Raw genomic sequence first — 26,228 nt, 5'->3', positions numbered from 1 at the left:
CACCTAATTTACTATCAGAGAGAGGTCTCTAGACTTCTTGTTACTTCGTATAGATGTCGCTGCTAGCGTACCTGGCTGTTATTTTGGTTATAATAACCAAATACTAAACTGTTTCAGTAATATATGATAAAATAAATAAGTATCTGATATATCCATCTATATTCTACAGTAATACTAAGTACTATTGAAATATAATAAAATTGTATCTGTATTAACAACATAAAGAGTAAATCTTAACAAAAAAAATATTAAAAAAGTTCATTGGAAAGCGAGCTTACTTCTTCTACATGCGATATAATGATATGTCGTCAAATTCTCACCGACCGACAGTGAAAATCAACCTTTATAATCAACTGACATAGGCGCACTTAAAAAATTTTAAGTTTAATATAAAAATAAAAAAGTTAATCCACCAATTAATCAATGATAATATTACCGACAGTGAAACTTATGTCGATAAATTAGATTCTTGTTTCTATTTTTTTTATCTTTGATTGAAAAATGTAATATAATTTGTTGCTTGCTCATATTTTTTGGGATATATTTTTAATAAATGTTCTCTACTGGATAAAGAATAGTTGCAAATCTTAAGTTAATAGTAGTTTTTGAAAATACTTTATGATTTTTAAAAATTTATTGCTGCATTGCCAGTCCTAATGAGAACGGATGGGAAAGGAGGAGGGTGAATGGCTAGCGTAAGGGTCTTGGTGATACTATCCAAGTCAAGTAAATACTGTCAAGAAAGGCTCAGTAATGCTCTAGTGTACACTTGTAGATAACACTAGCAAATCTACTCACAAAAGAAAGGGTCAAGGCAAGTGTTTAGACGTTTAGAGCATAAACCTATACCAACCTACATAAACCTATTGACTAAGAGAGTAAATCCCAAAAAAATAAATCTTGGTCCTACTGGTGGAAGCTTGTAGCGTAGGGCCAACTCGTTTACACCAATAAAAAATCCACAAATTTTAACATCCACCCCCTGAACAACGACAGGGAAAATGGAGACGGCGTTGCAAACTAACAAGGACTTTTAATATAATTACAAGGAATGTCCAATGGTGGAGAAAAAAGTGGGACGAACTCATAGCAGAAATGAAGTGGCGGTTTCAGAGTGGAAAAGAAAGTGTTACAATATATGGTCATCCCAATCGAAAGAATGATATTGTAAACGACACTTCGCCGACGACTAAGTGATTCTAGTTGAAGATGGGAGTAATATATACTATATGCTTAGAAAACTTGAATATCAATACACCTAACGGGATGTTACAATTAATATACAAAAGACCAAGTACTTAGTTGCAGGAGAAAACCAAAAAAGCCTACAAATTGAAATTGGAACTTTAAAATCAACTGAAACTGTCAAATTTTTGGGAGTACATATAACATAAAAAACAGAGATTAACGAAGAAATACATTCTAGGATTGGCTAAGCAAGATTAGTAACTAGACATTTACACGGACTATTGTGGAGTAACAAAAAAACAAAGCAGAATAAAAAAATAATTAATAAAATAATAATAGAAGGTATTGGCTTGTACGCCGAACTCTGGAACTATTGGAGACGATATTGCCAGCGCACTAGAGTTGGAGTGGTGAGGGACGCAGATATTCAGAGAGAAATGGAAAGTGATCTAGACATAATAAACACAATTGGAGCCAAAAGACTAAACTAGTGTGGACACCTACAGAGATTGCCTGAAAATAGATTACCAAAAAATATAGAAAAATAGACTTTGTCTACAAGAAGAAAACGAGGTAGACCACTTTGGTTCTATCCTATATTACCTTGGAAGAGAGAGATTTAAAAACTGAAGATTGCTTCAACAGAAAACGCTGAAAATGGGGATGGGAGCAATAGAAAACTCGCCTATTATATATAGAAATAATAACTAGGTACATATTGCAATACGTTTTTATTTAAGATAAGTGTATAAAACAATTTAAGTAATATCAGACTAAAAAAATATAAAAACTAATTATTGCACCATATTGATCCTTCTAAATAACATTTACTTGAGGATCTCTGTAATATGCCCGCAACCATTCCTTGATTTTACGAACGTGGAAGTTTCTAGCATACTTCACATCATCCGTGTCTAAATCATTTTTCCCCCTTAGGTCGTAATGATGAGCCCCATTAGGAATTATTATTGCCCTAACTCTGTCATTAATATTTCCTAAAACGCCACCACCAGACCAGGGGTCGAGAAGTCCGTTGCTGAAGACTATGTTTGACGCAGCTTCTATAGCCTTACCACCATATTCAAGAAGTGGTACGTTTAGGTTTCTTGGGCGAACTTTGAACTGTTTGTAGCAAGTGTCGGAGTATTGCTGGAAATTCCAGTCGGCATTTTCAAACATGTCTGAGGATTCCGAACACATTGGCATGATCATATCTGTGCAAGACTGCAAAATTAAAACAAAAATAAGTAAAAATTAATATTAGTTAACTTTTGTAAGGTTTTACGGTCTTAAATAATTGACAATAAATAGTTAACTTTTTTAATAAAAATCAAAAAAAGGAAAACAATAATATCTTTATAGCTGTGGTCAAGTTTTAAAAAGCACCATTACTTAATAATAATAATAATAATAATAATAATAATACTTTATTTCCTTTTTGACAAATACAATTTGTATAGGATCAGTCACAGTTTAGAAAACAAAATAAGTAAATATAAATGTAAATCTAAAATTACGCTAAACCTAACATTACAAGACAAACACAAATAGAAAATGTAAAATTACTAGTATATACTTTAAATAATGTCAACTACTAAAATATTCATCAACAGAATAAAACGTATTCTGCAATAAAAAATCTTTTAACGTTAATTTAAATATTTTCATATTCTTACATTTTTTTATTGGCTCGGGTAACTTATTATATATTCTTTGACCTATTATTGCAGGTGAGTAAAAATGCATATTTCCTTTAGAAAAAGGCACATGTAATTTTTGATTCTGCCTTGTATTTATATTGTGAATTTGACTATTAGTTTTAAATTTCTCAAGATTTGAATGAATAAAAACACAAACTTTAAAAATATATAAACACGGCACAGTTAAAAGTTTATATCTAGTAAAGTAACTCTTACAGCTAGTGATTCGAGAAATACCAGTAATACAACGGACTATTCTCTTTTGAGACAGAAACACTTCACCGAATTTACAAGACCTACCCCAAAATACTATGCCATACCGCAAACGAGACTCCACCTGAGCATAATACAGCATAATTAGCTGTTTTTCACTTAGTATATCTTTGAGGTTTCGAAGTAGGTAGCATGATGAGTTTATTTTGGAAATAATATCATCACAATGCCTTTTTCAATTGAGACATTCATCAACATACAAACCCAAAAACTTTAGGCAATGAACTTTTTCAATTTGTTTAGAATATATTGATAGTTCGATATCTAACAGATGTTTCTGTCTATTGTGGAAATGAATAGCATGCGTTTTATCCGCATTAAGATGTAAGTAATTCGAGGAAAACCAATAACTAAGATCACACAAAAGTTCGTTACATTTATTTTCAAGAGATATATGTGATTTATCTGATATAAGTATTGAAGTATCATCTGCATAAAGTGTAAACTGTACAGCAGAATTTATTGAGACAATATCATTTAAGTAAATAAGAAATAATATTGGGCCAATTACAGAACCTTGTGGAACACCCATATGAATGTAAATGTAATCTGATTTGCAAATATTTACTGATTGTTGGGATACACCTGTTAAGGAGACATACTGACGACGTTCTGATAGGTAGGATTCTATCCATTTTAGAGAGAGATCTTTTATTCCAATATTTTCTAACTTATTAATGAGTAACGTATGATCGACACAGTCAAATGCCCTACTGAGATCACAAAAAATCCCGACAGGGCATTCATCCGCATCAATATAGTTAGTTAAAGTCTCATAAAATGAATGAACTGCTGTATTTGTAGACTTACCTGCCTGAAAGCCATGCTGATATTTACTAACAATACCTTTCTCCAATAAATAAGAGTTTAATCTGTTAAGATAACAGTATTCGAATATTTTTGAAAACACTGAAGGGACAGTTATTGGGCGATAATTACTAATATTCTTTGGATCACCTTTCTTATGTACAGGAACGACTTTTCCCACCTTTAGATAATCCGGGAAAATACCATTGCAAAAAGACAAGTTTATTAGAAATGTTAAAGGTGATAATATGAATGGAATTACTTTTTTTAATAAAAATTGAGGTATTTCATCAAATCCACACGATTTTGAAGATTTCAATTTTCCTATCAATAATTCACTCAGCTCATTTGGAGTGTAAGGACATAATTGTAAAAAATTGTCATTTTCATTATAAGGCGGTTTCCTTAAAGTACTATTTTGATGACCGGGAATTTTAGAACGTACCTCAATTGGAGCATTCTTAAAGAAAACATTGAACATGTTAGCAACAATAGGGCATTCCTCTATTACACAATTTTCATCTGATTTTAGACATATATTTTTCCTTCTATTATTTTCAACATTATTAGTCACGTCGGCAACAAGTCTCCAGGCACTTTTTGTTGGATTATCTGATGATGAAATAATATTCTGGTAATAATTTTTCTTTGTCAAACATAAAATTTTCTGGTGTTTCTTTTTTTCTAACTTGTAATATTCACGAAGATACGGACAGGATCTAGATAAAACATGCAAGTTTTTTAAGTTACTACTAGATAAGCGTACTTCAGTGTTTACCCATTTTTTACGATCATTTATAATACGTTTATTTTGCAATGGAAAATTAATGTTAAAATAATACGAAAAAATATCAACAAACACATTAAAAGCCAAATTAGTATCAAGTATACCATAAACAAGATTCCAATCTTCCAGCACAAGACTCATAACAAAATTATCTATCCCACTCTCAGAAAAATATCGCTTTTGACAAGACATAGGCAATTTCGATATATCGATTTCAAGTTCAACTAAAACAGTTCTATGATCAGACACAGTGTTGTCAAGAATACATGATGTACCTAAATTAGAAAAATTTACAAAAATATTATCAATTGTTGTTATGCTGGTATTTGTTACTCTTGTAGGCCATTTGACAAGATTAGTATGTATGTTATAAGCAGATAAGCAATTAAGTAGTTTTGTTTGGTTATTGTTTGACGTTTTTATATCAATATTAAAGTCACCACAAATAATATAACATGCATTTTAACATACTTAAGAGAGATACTTAAGATTTTGGTTTTAAAAACCACAATTTTGTTTTATTTCTTAAGTTAAGATCTGTCTGAGACAGAATGATTCTGTCTCCGGCTTCTGTACGCAATGTAGATATTTTTCAATAATTTTAAAGTGTTTGTTTGTCCTTGTGTAGTGTAGTGTGTTGTACAATTATATGTTTATGACATTTTATTCTTGTCGGATAGCCGGTAATTGACGAAATGCCCCTAAAGATGATCTAGGGATCGAAAGTACTTGGGCAATATTAAATTAAACTGTGCTCGATATATGCCTTTTATTTGATCAAAGTTCATTTGAATTTGATTTAAAAGCGAAAGACAAAAAATTACAGGCTAAGTTAAATATAAATTAGTGAAATATATACACTGGATACTTATTTAATTTTAACTTAATTAATTGCTTTATTTTATATGTTATATAAGATTTAAAAAAAAAAGATAAAAATATAATGGATTTAAAAAACAAAAAATTTCTTCACGGTGGGGATTCGAACCGCAGCCATTAGAGCTGCATTACTCCAATGACCGGGGTTCGATGGTCATTTATATTCTTGGTATAAGATGATAATCAATTTTAACCTTTAACTACGGGCTACGGTGTACTCAGTACACCGTAGCACTAAATTGGCCGCTATTTCTGATAAGCACTGGTTGCGCACGTGTCCCTCTACCTAACCTATCTCTGATGTGTCAGCTATAAACCTCAACAGTTGTAAAATTGATTGCTGCAGAGATAGACTGACATGACGGTTGGAAAAATTCAGGAGAAGTTTACCAGTGGTGTATGTAGTACACCAAGCACCTAGTTATGTAAGTAAATTTTGTGAGATTTATATTACGTTTATCTACTAAAAAATAGCATTATTAATGTATAGCGACTTATATGTAACAAACGCTAGACATTTTGCAACGTTTTGAATAAAAGAATTTGTAATTTGTTATTAAAATTTTAATAAAACTTTCATTTTATTATAATAAAACTAGTTTTATGATAATACATTTGATCAAATATTTTATTTTAGCATTTTCTCATAACTTAATATACCGTTATTTATTTGGATATTTGTGAGTACCTATTATTGGACTATTTAACGACCTTCTAGTTGTTTTTGTGGTCTTGTTTTTTCATGTTCTTTCTTCCATAGCAATACGGTCATGTCTCTTTGAAATATTAATTAGAAATAAATAATAAAAATTACAAACGTTGCCTCTATATATTTCTCGTAACGTTTATAAATCGAGAGGTACTACAAAATATTTACTTTGCAGGGATCGTGTACCAGTAAGAAATCCCCAAAAACTCTCAGAAGATGAACTTAGAGCTATGGCTCAAGCTATATTTGAGGAAGAATCTCATGAAGATGTTGGTGGAGACCCAGATACTTCAGACGACGAGCTAATAGAAAAAACGGAGCACGACACTGAATCAGAAGTTGATCTGAATGACGAAAATCAATATACGATTGACTCGGACACAAACAGTAACATTGAAAACAGTTCAGATCTTGATGAAGACAATGATTATTTTATAGCAAAAGACAGAAAAACTAAATGGTATAAGAAATCTCTTCTTAGCAAGTTTACTAAAACTCCTTCAAAAAATATTGTCAAGATATTTCCTGGGCCAACAGTTTGTGCGAGAGATGTTACTACGGAACTAAGTGCTTTTGAAAAACTCTTTACAAATGAAATCATAGAAAATATAGTTGAATGTACAAATTTGCAGATTGCAAAAATGCGATTAAATTATGAACGGCCAAGACGGGCTAAAGATACGACTAAACAGGAAATCATGGCATTATTAGGATTATTATTTCTTGCAGGGACTAAAAAACAAAATCATACACACTTCCTCGAATTGTGGACAAAAGATGGTACCGGCTCAGAAATCTTTCGAGCCTGTATGAGCGCAGATCGATTTTTATTTTTGCTTGCTGCTCTTAGGTTTGACAAAGATACTCGAAAGGACCGAAAATCAATTGACAAACTTGCTGCCATTCGCTTTACTCTTGATATGTTTATGAAAAACTGTAGCAGCAACTATTCCTTGTTGATACCTTTTAGAGGTAGATGCAACTTTGTGCAATACATTCCAAGTAAACCTGCAAAGTATGGCTTAAAAGTGTTTGTTATGTGACGCGCAGACCTTTTATGTCACCAATTTTGAGGTGTATTGTGGTCAACAACCGGAAGGGCCCTACAAAAAATCTAACACACCAACGGATATTACCCATCGCCTGCTTCAACCTTGGAAAGGTAAAAACCGTAATTTAACATGCGACAATTGGTATACGAGTTATCCGTTTGGCAATTGACCTTTTGAAGGAAAAGATAACGATGGTTGACACACTTAAACGAAATAAAAGGGAACTACCTCCAGAGTTTTTACCAAGAAAAAACACATCAATTAGATCATCCACTTTTGGTTTTCAAAAAGAAGTTACCATTGTATCCTACACACCAAAAAAAAAAATAAAGCTGTCATTCTCCTATCTACCATGCACAGTAATTCTACAGTAGATCCCGAAACAGGAAAACCAATGATAATTTTAGACTATAATTCACATAAAGGAGGCGTAGACACTGTAGACAAAATGTGCAGTACCTATTCGGTATCCCGAAGAACACGAAGATGGCCAATGGCATTGTTTTTTCAACTCCTGAATATTGCCGGAATTAACAGCCAGATCCTGTACAATGCTGCCAACATCGACAATCCTCAAAAATATAGAAGAGTTTTTCTAAAAGAATTATCATTGGCATTGATAAGACCTCATCTTTCTGAGAGGGCGGAAATACAGAGTTTACCTCTGGATTTAAAAATATTCTTGAAGAAATACAAAAACGTACAAGACGACCGCGATGAAGAACCACCAGCAAAAAAACGGGGGAGGTGCCATTGTTGTGGAAGGAGTAAAAATAGAGTTACAACAATATCTTGCAACAAATGTAATAGAATGGTTTGTAAAGAGCACTCTGTTACAATTTGTGCAAATTGTAATTTAGTAGACGCAAACGAGGAAGAAAACGAAAGTGAATAGCACACATATTCTCAAATATGTTCATTTGTGAATGATTATTTACTCCTAGTTTTTAGATTTATATACTAGTTTTATAATATTTTTAATGTTAAGCTAATATACAAGAATCTCAAGAAGGTTATTTTTAGAGAAAAAGAAGTGGTTGAGTTTTTGTTCTTATATTTGTTGCTAATCTTTATATTTTCGTTATGTATTATTTTTTATGTTAAGACATTTTCTTAAATATATGCCTACATTTATTATATACAATATATGTACTAAAAATACCTAGTTGTGGCTTTTATTTGCGTTTTTAGTCGGTGGTGTACAGAATACACCGCGCACGTAGTTATGACTAATGGAGGGGCGCCCGTAGTTAAAGGTTAAATCTCACAAGAACATCTCCTCCGGAATTCATTTGAAAATAAAATACTTTCAACCTAACAGTTATAACTTCAAATTTAAATTTTTGTATTACACTTTCATAAATTCATTAAAAGTAAAGGGGTAAGGTAAAAAATAATGTGATGCTCCCAATTTATTAAATTGATTTAAAAGAAACGTTAAAGGTAAACAAATACATTACGAGGCAGCTTTGATACGATATAGACGCTATGTAAAGCCAAGGTGAATTTATCGTATATTCAGATATCTGGAACAGTGAGCAGCGATTGAATGTTTAAATCGGAATGTATAATTTGATTCAGTGCATACCACAGCGTTTAGTAAATTTTACGCGCTGATGCTTGTGTAAATTCCATACACCAAAAACATTGTTACCTGTTTCCGAGTCAGGTTGTTTTCAAAGCTTAGGAAAGGCTTAAATTACTGGAATTCTATGGACTTTTTCACTTTCATTTTATTCAAAAGAACTGTCGAGTATGCATGTTGATGAGTAAGAATGTAGCGTTTTAAATTTTATAATAAGTCCATGTTCGTTTATCTCGTTAGTACGCATTAAAAATTACCAGGAAATCTGCGTTTGTCTTTTAAAAGGGAATGTAAAAACGATCAATATATTATGGCATTTTAAGTTGAGATTCTAAATATCAAGTTTTGGTATTCAGTTCTTTTTGTCATTTGTTTACATTCGAGTCCCCTAATATAATATTGCAAGTCAAGTAATACAATTTTTCTAATACGTAATAAACTGGGAATATTTCAATGTTTTTTTTGTCGGTTCGTTGCTAAGAACGAGGTCAAAAGAGGGTAGACTGTTTGTTTAGGCTCATAGACCACAAAAACTAGCTTTGAGCTTATTATATAAATTTATTTTGCGTTGAAATTTGTAAAATGTAAGGCATCGAGGAGTGAAGCAAGAGAAGTCAGAGTAGAAGTCTTAAGACCGGTTAAGGTGATAATACTCTTTGCATAATGGCAGATTAGAACAGAGTAATCACCATAAGATTTGTGCACCGGAACTGAAGAAATTTTGTAAAATCTTTATATAGGATGTCCCCGTTGTCAGCTTGCTTCCTCTACAGAACATAATTCTACATCTCTTGATTGTTCGTCCCTGAGTATGGTCAGTATGGAAATGGTTGTTTTGGCCCTGTTGGAGAATATGTCCAGATAGGTGTTCCATAGATGTTAACAATTTTTTTTAAAGTTAAGTGCAAAACAAGTGAAATTAAGGTAACAATTAACATTTTAAATTTTAAAGTAAAGACAGACTCTTTTTTTTTTTGATAATAATTAATAATTGCTTTCGTTAAAATTTAAAAGGATTTGTAATAAATAATAAATTGTAAATTTTATGGTTTAACTTAGCTGTCATTTTAATTGTTTTTTTTTATTTAATGTTAACATATGACAGCTAGCTTTATTTGTTTCGATATTAATTTGTTTTGTTTGTTAAAAAAAAAAAGGTTAATTTCTGTGCGATAACATTTGTAAGTTTTTGTAGTATCTCCAACCTCTTTGTAAATGGAGTTTGTAAATGGACACATGTAAGTTTTTTTATTCTGTATTTTGCAACTATTTATATAGTATATTTTTGGTACAATCTGTATTTTTGTAACTGTTTGTTAGAGACACAAATAAATGTTTAATTTATTGCCCCAACCATTTTCTTTATTTTAGTTTAGAAAAATCTCCTAACATTTTTTTGTGTGTTTACTTTTTAGGAAGGAAGAGCTCTTTTCTTCTTTCCTCCAGCAAGTTTAGGATCCTTCAAAGCGGCGCCCTTGTTTCTAAATTGCTAGAAGCCCTACCTTGTTGTTTTATTTGCCCAGTTGCCCAGGAGATTTATGTAAGTAACCCCTTTATTTCATTTATTGTGTAGATACCCCAATCCGACCCATTTATTTCAACTTATCCACGACCCCAGCTCTCCAGCAACCCCCTGAGTGCCGTTCGCATAGTAGCGTTTATTTTGCTTGCCCTATCTTCGCCCCCATAGTTTCTGTCCCCAATTTTCTACCCCCATAATATTACCCTATGGTAGGCAACATAATTTCGTTACAAGAAGAGTTTTATTGAAAACTATAGTATGAGTATGATAGGGGTATGAGTGTTTGGGTTGAAATTGAGTGGATGATTGATGTCTGTGAATGCTCCTATTGGTGTGATTTTCGCGGTAACCGTTTTGGATGAGGTCTTGTTTTAAACTTGAGAGCTCAGCGCGTCAACTTGCATAATCGCAAAGGTGTATGGATCTGGGACACAACGGTATCTCTATTTTACCGTTTGAAATATTTTTAATGTATTGTTCCATTTTTTTAAATATTTTATATTATTTAATTTGCAGTTTGACTTGCTTGTGTAACCTAGTAAAATAAACTATCTATTTATTTATCTAGCTTGCCAGATTTGCTGTAGAAGTTTTCCATTTTTTCACGTCTAGGGGACATCAGAGTAAACAGAGCTAGAATTGTATTACTAGGAACTCTGGTTCATTGAAATTAATCGTCAGAATCAGCAGATATTACTTTTTTTGTTGTGGAACTTTGTTGCAGAGTGAGCATCCACGACATACACTGCATCCGAAATCCATTGCCAATATTTAACCATCGAATTAAAAATAGTTTATAGAAATATGTTCAACAGATTGTCCCATTATATTGTACAATATAATTACAAAAAAACTACTATATAAATATTACCTGGAAATTCCAACCCTCATCACTAACACTAGGTGATGTCACATTTATATTATTGCATTTTGCTGTTTTGGTATAATTAGTATAGATTCCCAATGCATCAACAACTGCAACCAGCAAACCATAGTCTTCATTCCATCTGTGACTATTAAATTTATTACAAAATTCTCTAACAGGATAAGCAGGCAAATTTACTAAAAAGTTGTTAGGGTAAGGATAATTAGCCATCGCCATGTTAACTAAAAGTTCTGCTGCCCAATCTATCAGTTGATCTACATCACCTTGCGTTTTAATTGGGGAGCACAGGTTCCACGTAGATGTTAAGTTTGCTTTACCCTCGGGAGTTTTAGTAAAAGATCTAAAACAGAAAGTTATAAACTGAAAAACTATAGTAAAAAATATTTACATTTAGTATAGAGATGTGAATGATGGGTACGTATTTTGTATAGTTGCTTTATATGCATATTTGGGTAAAAAATAAAAGATAATGCTATATAAATTTCTAATTAACATTCAGTACAGGAATTATCTTATTCATGAAAAAATAAATAAATAAAATTCCATATATAATCATTGTAATTCCAACTACTTGAAGAATTACTTCTAAAAACAGCCAATCAAAATATACTCTCAGTTAAGTGTGATACTCATTTCAAAATTTTGGAATCTTGTACCAGCTTGTATACCTAAGTCTGGCAGATTGGTCATATGTTGTTAGAGTCTTTTTGTGGTCTACAAAAAGTGATTTCCACTCTTCATCTAGTACTTGGTAGTCATGTAAGATATAATTTACTGTTAAAGATTCTGTAGTTTTTCTACATCAAATGACCCCATTGTATGCAGGTCTCCTTTAACTGGCGCATGCCAAATAAGGAAGCCTGTTATCTTTTGATATGATTATTACCAAAGCAGATTATTACTAAAGATAATTAATCAGGGATCTGCAATTTTACCGGACATAACACTTAATGAATTTCGAAGGTCAGTGCAAGAAATAAAAAACAATATGTACCCCGGAGGCGATGAAATAGTGGCCGATGCCTTGAAAGTGTCTGGAAAAAGATTATGGCAAGTTCTTGGCAGTGGCATGATGCAGAAATTTTCCTACTTCATATAAAAGGCAATGCTACCAACCTCAGAAACTACAGGCCCATAAATCTACTTTCCCATATTTATAAACTATTGACAAAACAATTACCCCGTCTCTAGGGTAGGTAAAAAACTGAAAAATAATTAGGGTTTGCTTAGTAAAAAATTTTTGTAACGCCATCCGTTTTCAAGATACCGAGCGTTGAAGAAAAAAAAATTATGCATTTTTTACGATTTTGCCGAAACTACTGGCAACATTGTAATGAAATTTTATACGAATATGTTTTGGAAGCTGATACATCCCATTAATTTATTTTTATATCTGATTCTCATAGAGGGCGCTAGTTACACGGATCGTACTAAGTATTAGTCAATATAACTTTTTTAAGAGTATAATTATTAATCAAAATTTTAAGTAAACTTAAACATCATTCATTTTTACACGAAAAAGGCACAAGAAGAAAATTAAATTAATGACTAAGAACTTAAAATAAAATTCAATTACAGTAAGTGTTCAAAATGCCCTCCGTTTTCGCGAATACACAAGTCTATTCTTTTTTCTAAATATTCCATTAACCTTCTAATCGGTAGGGGATCAGCTATAATGTCATTAAATTGACGTTGAATTCTTTCTTCCAATTCTTGGCGTGAATTTACCTCTGTAGCATAGACTTTTTCCTTAATATACGACCAAACTGCGTAGTCCAAAGGGTTAAAATCGCATGACCGAGGAGGCCAATGAATCGGAGCTTCTGCACCTCTACCGATCCATCGATTCGGAAAATGATTACTCAACCAATTACGACACCTTCTATCAAAGTGTGGTGAAGCTCCATCGTGCATAAAAAATAAAGATCTTCGCTCGTTTAGCGTTAAATCTTCTAATATCTCGAATACGGAATTGTTTAAAAAATCAAGATAATATATATCACCATTTAAATTTTCAGGTAGAATATGATAACCTATTAATTTGTTACCTAAAGTTGCTGCCCAAACATTAACTTTAAATGAGTGTTGGTAATGTGATACCCTTTTGACTCGTGGATTATTATCACACCAGTAGTGTGCATTATGGGAGTTAAACATACCTTTTCGCGTAAAGGGGGCCTCGTCCGTAAAAAGAATGCATTTTAAAAAAATTGGATTGTGGGCTATCCTTTGTTGCAATGTTTCACAAAAATCCACTCTAACCGGTAGATCATCTGGCAAGAGCTCGTGGACTTGTCTGTAATGATAAGGATGTAATTGCTGTTATTTCAGTATCCGCCAGGTACTTGAAGAAGAAGTATTTGTTTGTCTTGCTATATTCCTTACGCTAACTGTTGGATCTTGATCAAGTAAATTTAAAATTTATTTTATTTGGTCTCACATTCCCAGTTTCTCGAAAACGTCGTTCAACGGCTCTAAATGTTTTTTTACTTGGTAAGTTTCTTCTAGGAAACTTTTCTCCATAACGTGTCACAGCTGCACTAGAACATCCTAAACATTCGCCTAAGGTTAATAACATGTCAGTGTATTCAACATTTGAGTACATTTTGATTTGATTTTACAAATAACAAGGTTTCAAAACTCTAATTATTGTTGATTTATCGTCATAACAATCAATAAATGTCAGATTTCCATGGCACACTTGGAGAAAATAGAGGTATACCTATTAGAACTTTATCATTACTACCAGCATCAATTATTACTTCATAATTTTCAAATGAAAATATTTTGAAAACGGTACACAGTATCGAGTTTTACCAAGAGTACCTTTTTCGTGTAAAATTGAATGATGTTTAAGTTTACTTGAAATTTTGATTAATAATTATACTCTTAAAAAAGTTATATTGACTAATACTTAGTACGATCCGTGTAACTAGCGCCCTCTATGAGAATCAGATATAAAAACAAATTCATGGGATGTATCAGCTTCCAAAACATATTCGTATACAATTTCATTACAATGTTGCCAGTAGTTTCGGCAAAATCGTAAAAAATGCGTAAAATTTTTTTTCTTCAACGCCCTGCATCTTGAAAACGGATGGCGTTACAAAAATTTTTTACTAAGCAAACCCCAATTGTTTTTCAGTTTTTTACCTCCCCTAGAGACGGGGTTACCTTTTTTTGAAACCCTGTATGTTTTATAAAGGTTGAAAAAAAAGAATTGCTACCGGTTTCACTGTTTACAAACTTTTACAGCATCGATCTCTGACCGTATTTCCTGTAATTCTTCTCAGTACTCTCGTCGCTGCCGTTTCCAGTCACCTTTGTGTTGTGGCTGTGTCGGCTCTTATTTCTGAGGCATATGTTATTATTGGTCTTATTATTGGATTTATAAATTCTTGATTTCATCTCAGTGTTAATGTGTCTATTTCGCCATATAGTGTTATATGTCAATAACACTATATAGCGTAACCGACACTTTAACGTAAATTTATTTTTACCTAGATGTAGATATTTATTCGTTCATTAAAAAAATCTATAAAAATGATTTTTGAGAAAAATCTGAAAGTAAATAATTTCAATATACTGCCGATTTAAATAAAACCCACGTTTACAGCTCCTAAAGTCCACAAAAAGTGGTCTACATAATATATACAGTTTTGAATATGCAAAAACAAAAAATGTACTAGTTTGTATGTGTGTATGTGAATAAAAAATCTCTTCATTATTTAAATACCAATTAACAAAACAATTTCTTACCTTATTGCTTTCCAAAGATTTGTAATGCCATTTGTACATTTATCTGTTCCAAAGCTTGCATATACACTAGTAGTTATCCTGTTAAATATTTCGCAGGAAGTGAGTCCCCCCAGTTGCCAAATGGGAGCAGAACTTGATATTGCTCCCAACACAGAGCTAGGATACTTCATTCTTATCCAACTTGATAACATCCCGCCGTAGGAACCGCCAAATGCTATGACGGGAAGATTTTTTTCTCTTTTATTATAAGCATATTGTTCTTGCAAAGCTTCTATGACATACACAAAGTCTGCCAGTGCTTGCTGAGACGAAAGATACCCCAACTTGTCGACAGATGAGTAAGATTGATTTCCAAAGGGTAATGACTCGCCATAATATCTACATTACATAAAAAATTTAATATTAGTGCTTTATGTACAATCGTAGCACTTGAGGTAAATACTGTTGAAATGTTTAAATACAATTATAAGGCAGTGATATTTATTAGTATTGGAAAAACATAATCTTGTATATTGAAGTTAACTCTATCATTGACGTTGAGTAAGAAAACCATGTTATTGGTGATTTTAATGCAAAAATTGAAACAAAAGACAAAGGCGACACACAATATATCGGTCGCTATAGGATGGCATAAAATGGTTGACAAATATATTTAACAGTATATATGATACGGGCGTGGATCCCCAAGAGTGGTTAGTGTCAACTTTTATAAATCTTCCAAAAAACCCAATGCGAGAAAGTGCGAAGACTATAGAATTATAAGCCTTATGAGCCATTTACTTAAAACATTTCTAAAGGTCATTCACAAAAGAATATACACAAAATGTGAGGAACAACTAACCAGAACACAATTCGGATTTCGTGATGCTCTGGGAACACGGGAGGCCCTTTTTGCTGTACAGGTGCTATTTCAGAGATGCAGGGATATGAATTGTGACATATACGTATGCTTTATAGATTACCAGAAGGCATTTGACAGAGTAAAACATGACAAATTAATGACTCTAATGCAAGAAATTGGAATTGACAACAAAGATCTTAGAATTATCAGAAACATTTACTACAATCAAACGGCCAAAATCAAAATAGAAGACCAGTTAACTGAAAAAATTGCAATAGAACGTGGAGTACGACAGGGCTGTATTTTGTCTCCATTGTTGTTCAACATTTATTCTGAATGGGTATTTAAGGAAGCTTTGGACGGTTGTGCGAAAGGAATACTAATAAACGGTGAATGGTTGAATAACATTAGATATGCAGATGACACTATAGTTTTTGCTGATAATCTGAATGACTTACAGATATTAACAAATCGCATAACAGAAGTCAGCAACAGATACGGACTAGTTCTTAACATAAAGAAAACCAAATTTATGACAATTAGTAAAAAACCAATACTAAACGCTCAACTTACAATCAACCAACAGAATATCGAAAGAGTCGAGCAATATACATATCTAGGCACCAATTTAAATAGCCAATGGGATCACTCAACAGAAATTAAACAGCGAATAATAAAAGCAAAAGCAGCACTAGTTAGAATTAGAACCATTTTCAACAGTCGAGACATATCATTAAAAACAAAATGCCGTCTATTGAACTGCTACATATTCACAGTTCTGCTCTACGGAATGGAAGCATGGACACTGACTGTTGCATCAATGAATCGGCTCGAAGCTTTCGAAATGTGGTGTTATAGGCGCATCTTACGTATATCCTGGGTTGACAGAGTTACTAATGTGGAGGTCCTGCGTAGAATGGGGAAAGAATGTGAAATTCTCATGACCGTCAAAACTAAAAAGTTGGAATATCTAGGACATGTAACGAGAAGTCAAGAACGTTACGGCCTTCTCCAGCTGATTCTCCAAGGGAAAGTAAATGGTAAGAGGGGACCGGGAAGAAGACGCATTTCCTGGCTTCAAAATTTACGAAAGTGGTATAACACGACTACCACTGAACTGTTCCGCGCTGCAATAAATAAAGTAAAGATAGCCGTGATGATCGCCAACATCCGGAACGGATAGGCACTTTAAGAAGAAGATAGGAAGGGCAACAGGAGCGAAAATTTGATGCTCATAGAGAGATATTCAATGTTCAGTTCAACTATTTAGACAACAAAAGCTCATTTTGCCTCAATACTTTTTTTTAAATCTAAACAACGTGAATGGACATGGATCAGCCCACAACAGAAAACTAAAAACAAGATAGATTACATACTCACCAATAACAAACATATATGCACCAACGTGACAGTACTAAACAAATTTTATATCGGAAGTGATCACAGATAGGTTAGCAAAATGGTAGCAGAAAAATAGAACACCTATTAAATATTTTATTTAATAAAGTAATCGACGAAGGAAAGCTTCCTTAAAAATGGTACAATTCCGAAGACATCCTACTATTTAACAAATGAAACAAAGCGAACATCGAAAATTACAGCGCAAAATCATAACCAACCACCCAACAAATAAGCGCGACTTCTACCAATCTATCGAGTAGGCTGGATTCAGAAAATATTTAAGGCCCATAGACCACACCGCAAGGCACACCGTAAAAATACTAATAGAAAATTGTATCGAATGTGACGTTCCAATTCGCATAGAGTTTGTGGATTTTTAAAAGCATTTGACTCCATCGAATTATGGGCTGTGCTAGAATCAAAATCTGCTTCAAAACAACAATATTTACATAAATTAATACAGTAAAACCTCTGTTAACCGAAATAATTGGGGGGACGCCGTTTCGGATAACAAGAATTTCGGTTAAAAATAACATTGTGTTTTACAGTATTCTTGGTCAAAGTATTGGTATTAAAAAATACTATGAGGTGATTTCGTAATGTTTTCTGATGTGATAAGTAATTACAGAATAAAGTAATAAAATTAAGAAAAATGAACAAGTTTAACATGCTTCTTCAAAGAAATTTTTTATTTTCTTTTGCGTTTTCGTTTGACAACGATATTTTGCAGCTATATCTCTCCATCGTTCGTTTGCAGAACGTCATGAGTTTACCTCATTCGATTTTTCGACGAAACGTAAAGCAATCTGAAAAGGACACAACTTTATGCAATGACAACAAAAATTTGGAACCTAGTCGTGTCCCTACTAACTAATTAGGCCTACTGTATAAAATTCTTACCACAAGAACCATATCAATGATGTCCTGGTCGATGAATTCACTTTCTGAGTCATCGGCTGCTAATCACTCACGTATCTCTTCTTGGTTAATTTCGTCACATCCCGGCAAATTTTTTATTAAAGGTTTAATTTCTTCTGTCGTTTCTTACCATTTTCTTCTTCAGGATCGTCAATAAAAATCCAATCAAAAAGTTTGTTCCAGCATTTTTCCAAAGTTGAAGATTTGATCTTCGCCCACTACTCAGCACACCAATAAATAAACATGTTTCATTGTTAAAGATTTGAGAATTTCGGGAACACTTTTGGATTCATTCGTCTTCTGTAATAACAGATGTCTTAAGAATGGTCCTCTATAATGTCTCTTGAATGTCTCTATTACTCCCTGGTCTAACTGCTGAATTAAGCTCGTGACATTCGGTGGCAAAAATCTGACAACTGTCACTATTTTGTATATTTTGGAGGTGAGTCGGCGCATTATCAACAAGCAACAATTCGTTGACGGGAAGGTTTTTTGATTTAAAAAAGGATTTTACGCTTGGGACGAATTCATTTTCGAACCATTCTGAAAATAAAGTGGTCGACATCCATGAGCTTTTTTGGCTTCTATAAAAAACTGGAAATGCTTTTTCGGAAATATATTTTAGAGCTCTTGGTTTTTTTGATTTCCCAACACATGTAGGCAGCAATCGGTGAGGGAAATTAATGGAATTATTAGGTTTGGCGATAAAAATTTACTTATTATTGACTAAATTATTGAATAAACGATGTTTCGGTTCAAAAGGTTTCGGTTAAGAGAGTTTTTACTGTAAGACAGAACTTTGTTTGGACTTCTTTATTTTGTTAGCATTTTAAAAGATACACGATTCTAGCGTTAATGATAGTCAGATAAGCAAAAAATTATAATAAAAACCATTTGAAGGTAAAAACCATGTATATGATTAGCGATTTTCAATAAATAGTACTACTTCTTTAAGTATTCTTGAATGTTTTTATTTAAATACTTACAAAATGTAATTTAAAATTTTACCTGTGTTCCACAAATACAAGTAAGGCATTGAATTGCGGGGCTATGTCGTACATGAACCCTGTGTTCCTAGCGAAATTTTTAATATCACCTTCATTTCCTGTATAAAAGAAAATTGGCCCTCCCTCTTCGTGATATGTGTCATTGATTAAGTACCTTAATTTAAACTTCGTGTCCTGTGTAAAGCTGCAAAAAAAAAGAATATTTAAAATTTATTGTTAATTACTCGTCTATACATCTGGTATAATAAACTACGCTTCTGGTAGTAGCTGGGTGGATGGAGTAGTTCAATAAGTATCAGTGACGGTCCTAAGTTCGGTTAAAGAGTGAGGTTTGTATCATGACAGGTATTCGGCAGTAAAAACATTGCTAAAACCATGGAGGGAAGTAATACGAAAAACAGTTTAGCATCTAGGATGTTCCTCGTAAGCGACGCGTAGTCGTAGCCTAGCCTGACCCCTGCAAAGAGTGAGCTAGAGCTACCTCTTAGAGGACGGAAGTGGCCAAAAAAGCTAACCCTGAGGAGTATGAGAAATAAAAGGAAAAAAGCTCTTTGATTTCATGCAAGCGAGAATGATTATTGTACTTTGTGTGCAAAAAATTCTTTGGAAAGGTAATAAACGAAGAGATGGATATAAGTTATTATACAGTAGTGCGAACAGTCATTGCAGAAACAAAGTGGGTAAACGACTGTCGTTTTCTGGCTTTTTGAGCTGTACGAAATGTTTAAAAGACTTACAAATTTCAGCTTTGCTTTGCTACAGATTTGATGAATTGAGGCGCCGAAAACGGCGAAAGTTGCTTGGTTGCCCATACAGTTTCTAGTTCCTTATCACAGATTCTGCAGTTAAGGTCTCCATTGTAAATGCCTATTTTAATCAGGAAATCTTTTGCTGGTGCATTTCCCGTCAACATTCTTTACTGTTCTCAACTTTTTCCTGCCCATGTGATGCAGTTCCTTTGTTCTTTTTCTACATGGTCCACCAATGAAGATTGTTTTATATATTTGTTTTGAGATTCTCTCCTAATATTGCTTCTGACTCTTTTTGATCCAGTTTTTACAGCTCTATGAACTGCAGTCTTTAGTATTCCCAGAATTACAGCTTTTTCGTTTGATTTGTTTGAACCACTTTTGTAAGTTATTCTGCTGTTTCGTTGCCTTTGATGCCGTGATGTCCTGGTACCCAGACAAGCTAAATCTTGTTCCAGCCTCTAAGTTCATTCAGTTCCTTGATGCAGTCCCACACCAGCCTGTACGTTACTTCCTGATAGGCTAGTGCCTTCAGTACCGCTTCACTGTCAAAAAATATATATGGATATGCTCTTTTTCAAGAGCTCTCTCATTATTTCGTTTTGTATAATGCCGTATCGCATAAATATCTGCCTAAAAATAGTGCAGTTCCTCCCCAAAGCAAAGATTTCCCTAATTCGTTTTTTATTGGAGTATATTCATGCCCATTACCGCCTTTGTAGTTTTGCATCTATTTGTATACAAGATCTTACTCTGTTATGGTACTTCTGGTTTCTCCATACATTTCTGTCTGGAATAGACACCCTGTATGAATTTATAAATTTGTATTTTTTATCATATGATCTGGTTTCTCATTAAAATGTCCTTCGTCACAATCCTTGTGATACTCATATCACAAGGATTGTGACGTCCCTGTGAGGGTCCTCTGCCATCATTATAAAGTTGTCTCCTTGTAAGTGATTGTTTTATTCTGTATGCTGTCAATCTTGCTTCTCCTTGTTTTATCAAATGCAGGAGAGGCAGGCCTAGTAGAGCCTCCATAGCTACTGTTGGAGTAGTACGCATGGAACCAGTTATCCCCGTACATGCAAGTCTTAGTCTTAGTCCACCACATCGTCGCTGCATAGGTAATTGAGGGTTAGATTATCATGGGATAAACCCAGTGTACTAATTCCGGTTTTAATTCCCATTTCTTCCCGTACATACTCCTGACCCTCATAAGTATTGTAACTGCACTGCGTGTTATTTTTTTTTTATTGCTGGTTCCAGGTTAGTTTCGGGTTTAGTGTAACCCCGAGATAATTTTAATCCCTCTTTTGATGATGATTAGTACTCCATGTTGTGGTCTCTTTTTTATAAGAACCACACTATAGAAGCGGTCATATTTTCCCAATCTTCCTGATCGTCTGCCTTTTTTCTTGGTTTCTTTCGTACTCTAACAAAGCGGCTTTCGTACCGGGAGATCCTGCCTTGATAATATATTTATCCTACGACAAATAATTGAAAAGCGTGTCGAAAGAAGTAGAGAGACGCATTTGATATTTATAGACCTTGAGAAAGCATATGATAGTGTTTCGTTAAAGAAAATGTTTGAGGTCCTCAAAAGGTCCGGATTGGATTCGACGTATATCCGAGCGATATATAAATTGTACGAAAATGCAGTTAGTTATGTAAAAATTGGAACCAGAACCTCAAATGAATTTAAAGTCACTAAAGGCCTAAAGCAAGGATGCTGTTTGTCACCGACACTCTTTAAAATATACGTCCAAGAAGCATTGAGGAATTGGAGAAATAAATGTAGATTTATGGGCATCGAAGTGGGACAAGAAACTCTGTATACATTATTGTTTGCAGATTATCAGGTGGTGGTTGCAACCGATGAGGAAGATATAAATTATATGAATCGAAAATTATTTGAGGAATATGCCAAATGGGGGCTTACTGTAAACATAAGCAAAACAGAATATTTAAAAATTGGAGGAAATACCACAGATCTGAGGCTTAAAAACGCAGTCATAAAAGGATGCAACCAGTATAAATATCTAGGAAGCATCATATCAGCAGACGGCAGAGTTAAGATAGATGTACAAAACCGAATAACCCAAGGGAAAAAATGCATCCGAATACTGAATTCATTACTGTGGTCTAATAAAATAAAGATGCATACCAAACTTCGCGTATACAGAGCAATTGTAGAACCAATTACCACATATGGTGCCGAATGTTGGACGATGACAAAGAATGAACGAGATAAAGTAGACGTTGTGGAAATGGATTATCTTAGAAGGTCATGTCGAGTATCGAGAATGGAAAGAATTAGGAATGAGGAAATACGAAACCGTACAGGAATTAGAGATACTCTTTCAGATAGAATACAAGGAAGGCAATTACAATGGTATTGTCACGTGATGAGAATGGAGGAGGAGCGGTGGCCAAAGAAAGCCTTAATGTATGTTCCGCCAGAAAGAAGGAAAAGGGGAAGACCACCAAATTCCTGGAGAAGAGAAATTACAAAAACAATGCAATCTAGAGGCTTAGAAGAGGGAGATTGGAGAGATAGGAAAAGATGGAGGCTGAAATGCGGAAAGCGGCAATCGCCGTAGGACCCCCGTTAGATGATGATGATGATTCTATTAGGACTACAATATCAATATATTTATTTTCTTTGGAAGGTCCTGTACATTACATATTACACAATTTGCAATTCTTTTCCGTAGCCTGGTCAGTCGTAAAGGTTTCTGTCTGGTCCGAGCGTTTTTGATTAGGTTTTTTAGCAATATTTTTTTTTCATAGGACACATGGTTGAACTGTCGTTATAATTTTCCTCCTTTTTCGTTGAGATAAAGGATAAAGTCAGTTTTGACGGACTTGGTACAACTTTATTATAAATAGAAAAAGAAGGCCAAAAATAGACCAGTCCAATTAGCAATTATTGACCTCAAGAAGGCATTATGTCTTAATACATAGTAATACATAGTACTAAATTAACGGAAGCAAAAAACGGTATTAAAGTTTCACACAAAATTAACAAATGTAGTAAAAGCGCTCTACAGTGTAGTTATTAAACTCAAAACAAAATACATTTTCCAATCAAAATAACAAAAGGACTGTTACAGGCCTGGTTTACTTGGTAAAGGGTACAAGAAGAAGATGACCTCAGTTTTAGGATTATGCATAAGAAATGAGATCTAAAAAACCTAAATAAAACAACATAGTAAACGACAGAAAGTAATGAAATAAGAGAACTGGATAAGGAAATAAAAAAAACACTCAAATTTAAATATATAGGAGTCATATTGTTAAAAAGAGGAACAGCTGAAGAAGATATAAATAGGCTAAGACAAATACGAGACTGTAAAAACAAACTAAACTAGTGTTATGAACAAAACCATTACTAGAACAGCAAGAAAAACAAATAGAAAATAAAACAACAGGTAAGTTGTAGGGTCGCTAAAAAAACAGAACAAATAACTTAAACCCAAATATATAGGGATGAATAATATACTCAGAGAGCCCATGAAAAGAGCAGATTCACATACTGTCTGACAGTCAAGCGGCACCGAAGGCACTGGCGTGACTGGCACTCAGGAATTTACGTCCAGACTGATGTGAGAGTGCATAAAAAAGCTGAATCAACTGGGAGACCAGATGAGCTTCCTAAAAGAGGAACAAACGAATCAAACAGACCGGCTGTAACTCTGGGAGTATCAAATGCTACATTACGTAGGGCTATATAGGGCTGGATCCGAGGAAGTCATGAGAGATATTGGGAGAGAATTTCAAAACAAACACATGTCAAAATCTTCATTGGTGGAGAATGTACAAATATAATAGAGGTAGTGCTCCATATGGATAGGAAAAAACTGAGAAAAATAACAGGAATGCTGACCGAGAATGCACAACAGAATTACTAAATAAAATAGGCATTTACTATGAATACCTTAACTGCAGAGTCTGTGATAAGGAACCAGAAAGTGTAAAACATTTATTGCGAGGTGCTGGACTGCAAAAGACAAAAACTATATGGACAACCAAAATAAGCTCCTGATATATTTAGGACACACCAAGTAAAAGACAAACTTCTACAAAGATCCTAGACTGAGTGTAAGAAACAACAATAGGCAGCAAACACTATAAGTTTCAGCTTCAGTGATACCAGAGATTCTTTGAATCAAAAGGGCCCAGGGAAGAAACACAAATTATTCAGATATAATGGATTATATACAGAAAAAAGGTTAGCTTGGTATGGACGTAAAAAAGTTGGAAACCAAAGAGGAAAATAGACAATAAAGTCTTCAATACCTTAAAATGCCAAAGTTATAAGTTGCCAACAAATTATTGCAGAAATCTTAACCTCATTAAAAAGTTATTTGAATTTCGTGGTGTCGGTAAGTTTCAAAAGGTATCTACAATATACAAATAGACCAAAACACAGGACTGTTATTTGTGGTTATATCTGCTACCTGCTTTTGTTAGTATTCCCATCAAATACAAACGACTTCATAATGACTTGGAGATAAAAAATTCAACAATAATTTGGTATTAATTTATGAAATATCTTCTCATATAGCACAATAATTACAAAAAACTTAATGACTTCTAACAACTATTTTTTGTTGTGCATTGTTAGTAGGTATATAATAATTATTTTTCTTACCTAAAGTGATCTAACGGCACATCAATATACTTTGTTTCGAACAAATAATTATCTTCTGCAAGTACAATGGCTAAAACACCGACAAACCAAACAATTTCCCGCCGCATTGTTGAATAGAGGAACACTAATTAGACTATATTAAATCTAATCGCTGATGTTGACCTTCGTTATCATAACGGAGCCCCCATCTTTGGCTTATATTAGAAGCCGACCCGATAAACAGATGATGGTGCAGTGTTTTAAATAAAGGGACAGATTTATCTTTATTGAAGTACTTGGAATATCGCATTTGAGATCGGCTTTAGATTATTTTATTAAAATAAAATTATGCATGATTTGCAATCTATTTTTTAGAGTATAAAAAGTGAGTGTTTATTGAGATAAAAAGGTATGATTAAACAGTAAATAAAATAAATTACAATTATTATTTTTTTCTAATAAAAACAACAACTTCGGTCATCAAGCCTGATCAAACTAAGTATACAAACAATAGAAAACTGAAGAGAAAATATATTTTTTGATCAAGTACTTCTTCTTCTTAAGGTGTCCTTTCCATTACTGGAAGGAGCATTTTCTTATTCCTGGACCTCTTCTTCCTTCCACTTTCCCTTCCATTATCAGTCGTGGAAAGTTGTATTTTTCTCAGTTCCCATTCTTCTCATCACCTCGTTGTTGGTCACGTGCTCTGTCCAAAAGATCTTCAGTGTCCTTCGAAAAACCCACATATCAAAGGCTTCTACTATACGTCTTTCTATACGTCTCATACTTGTGATTCCGAGAGTCCATGTTTCCACTTCGTATAACAATATGGAATAAATGAATGTTTTTATAAATTGGTATCGGAGATCCAACGATAAGGTAGAGTTTATTAGAAATTTTTTCATTCTTTGAAAAGCGGACCTAGCATATTCTATACGAGCATATATTTCAACTTCGTAGTAAAGATCGTTTGTTATCCAGCAAACAAGATACTGGAATTTTTGTACGGGTTCTATCTGTTTGTTGTAGATACGAATATTAATGTTGGCATTTGTTGCACGTGTAACGGCCATCACTTTTGTTTTATTTGTGTTTATATTTAGTCCCAAGTTATCTCTCTCTCTGGTTATGACATTCAAAAGTCGTTGCAAACCCTCAGCACTGTCCGCAATAATGACGATGTCGTCTGTAGCTTAAATTAGCTTAAGTCCTCCGGTAGAAACGCACACGGTCGCTTCGGCGACACGGTCACCGGTCTACATTCCTAGTATCCGAGACGAGACTCTCGTGGGACCACTCTACTCTCATTCCAAAAGAGCCTGGTGAGGTTGAACGAGCTGGGCCCGTACATACCTCTCCTGAGCTTGGTCAGGAGTGGTGTGGGCGCCCCGGCACGTACCCACCGGGAGATTCAAGAGTGGTAGAGGAGAGATCCTCGGCGGCGACCTGTCTACGCGTGAGGTGGAAATTCCTCCGTCTGCCGAACCTATCCGGCCGTGGTGTGGGAATAACGGGTAGGCAAGGTACTC

At 33.8% G+C, this 26,228-nt stretch overlaps 1 protein-coding gene across 1 annotated transcript; it reads right to left on the bottom strand.

The window, feature by feature from the left end:
• Nucleotides 1-1,904: 1,904 nt before the first annotated feature.
• On the bottom strand, nucleotides 1,905-24,889 carry LOC140444935 (lysosomal Pro-X carboxypeptidase-like). The gene is made up of 5 exons (XM_072536641.1): nucleotides 24,721-24,889; nucleotides 19,316-19,498; nucleotides 15,148-15,525; nucleotides 11,374-11,728; nucleotides 1,905-2,412 (listed from the first exon to the last, which is right to left on the bottom strand). Exons 1-5 carry the CDS (start codon nucleotides 24,825-24,827, stop codon nucleotides 2,005-2,007), a joined length of 1,431 nt encoding a protein of 476 aa, XP_072392742.1. The 5' UTR covers nucleotides 24,828-24,889; the 3' UTR covers nucleotides 1,905-2,004.
• Nucleotides 24,890-26,228: the final 1,339 nt, after the last annotated feature.

The sequence above is a fragment of the Diabrotica undecimpunctata genome, chromosome 7, assembly GCF_040954645.1.
Source record: "Diabrotica undecimpunctata isolate CICGRU chromosome 7, icDiaUnde3, whole genome shotgun sequence".
NCBI classification, from domain to species: Eukaryota; Metazoa; Arthropoda; class Insecta; order Coleoptera; family Chrysomelidae; genus Diabrotica; species Diabrotica undecimpunctata.
The sequence above is the reverse complement of the archived record's forward strand: the minus strand, read 5'-3'. Positions and strand labels throughout refer to the sequence as shown.

Bases quoted from the DNA above. Each gene is read 5' to 3' on its own strand.
- LOC140444935 (XM_072536641.1), bottom strand. From the start codon at position 24,827: ATGCGGCGGGAAATTGTTTGGTTTGTCGGTGTTTTAGCCATTGTACTT. The intron at 19,499-24,720 runs GTAAGAAAAATA...TTTTTTTTGCAG, and splicing joins GTGCCGTTAGATCACTTTAG to CTTTACACAGGACACGAAGT. The intron at 15,526-19,315 runs GTAAAATTTTAA...TATGTAATGTAG, and splicing joins CTTGTATTTGTGGAACACAG to ATATTATGGCGAGTCATTAC.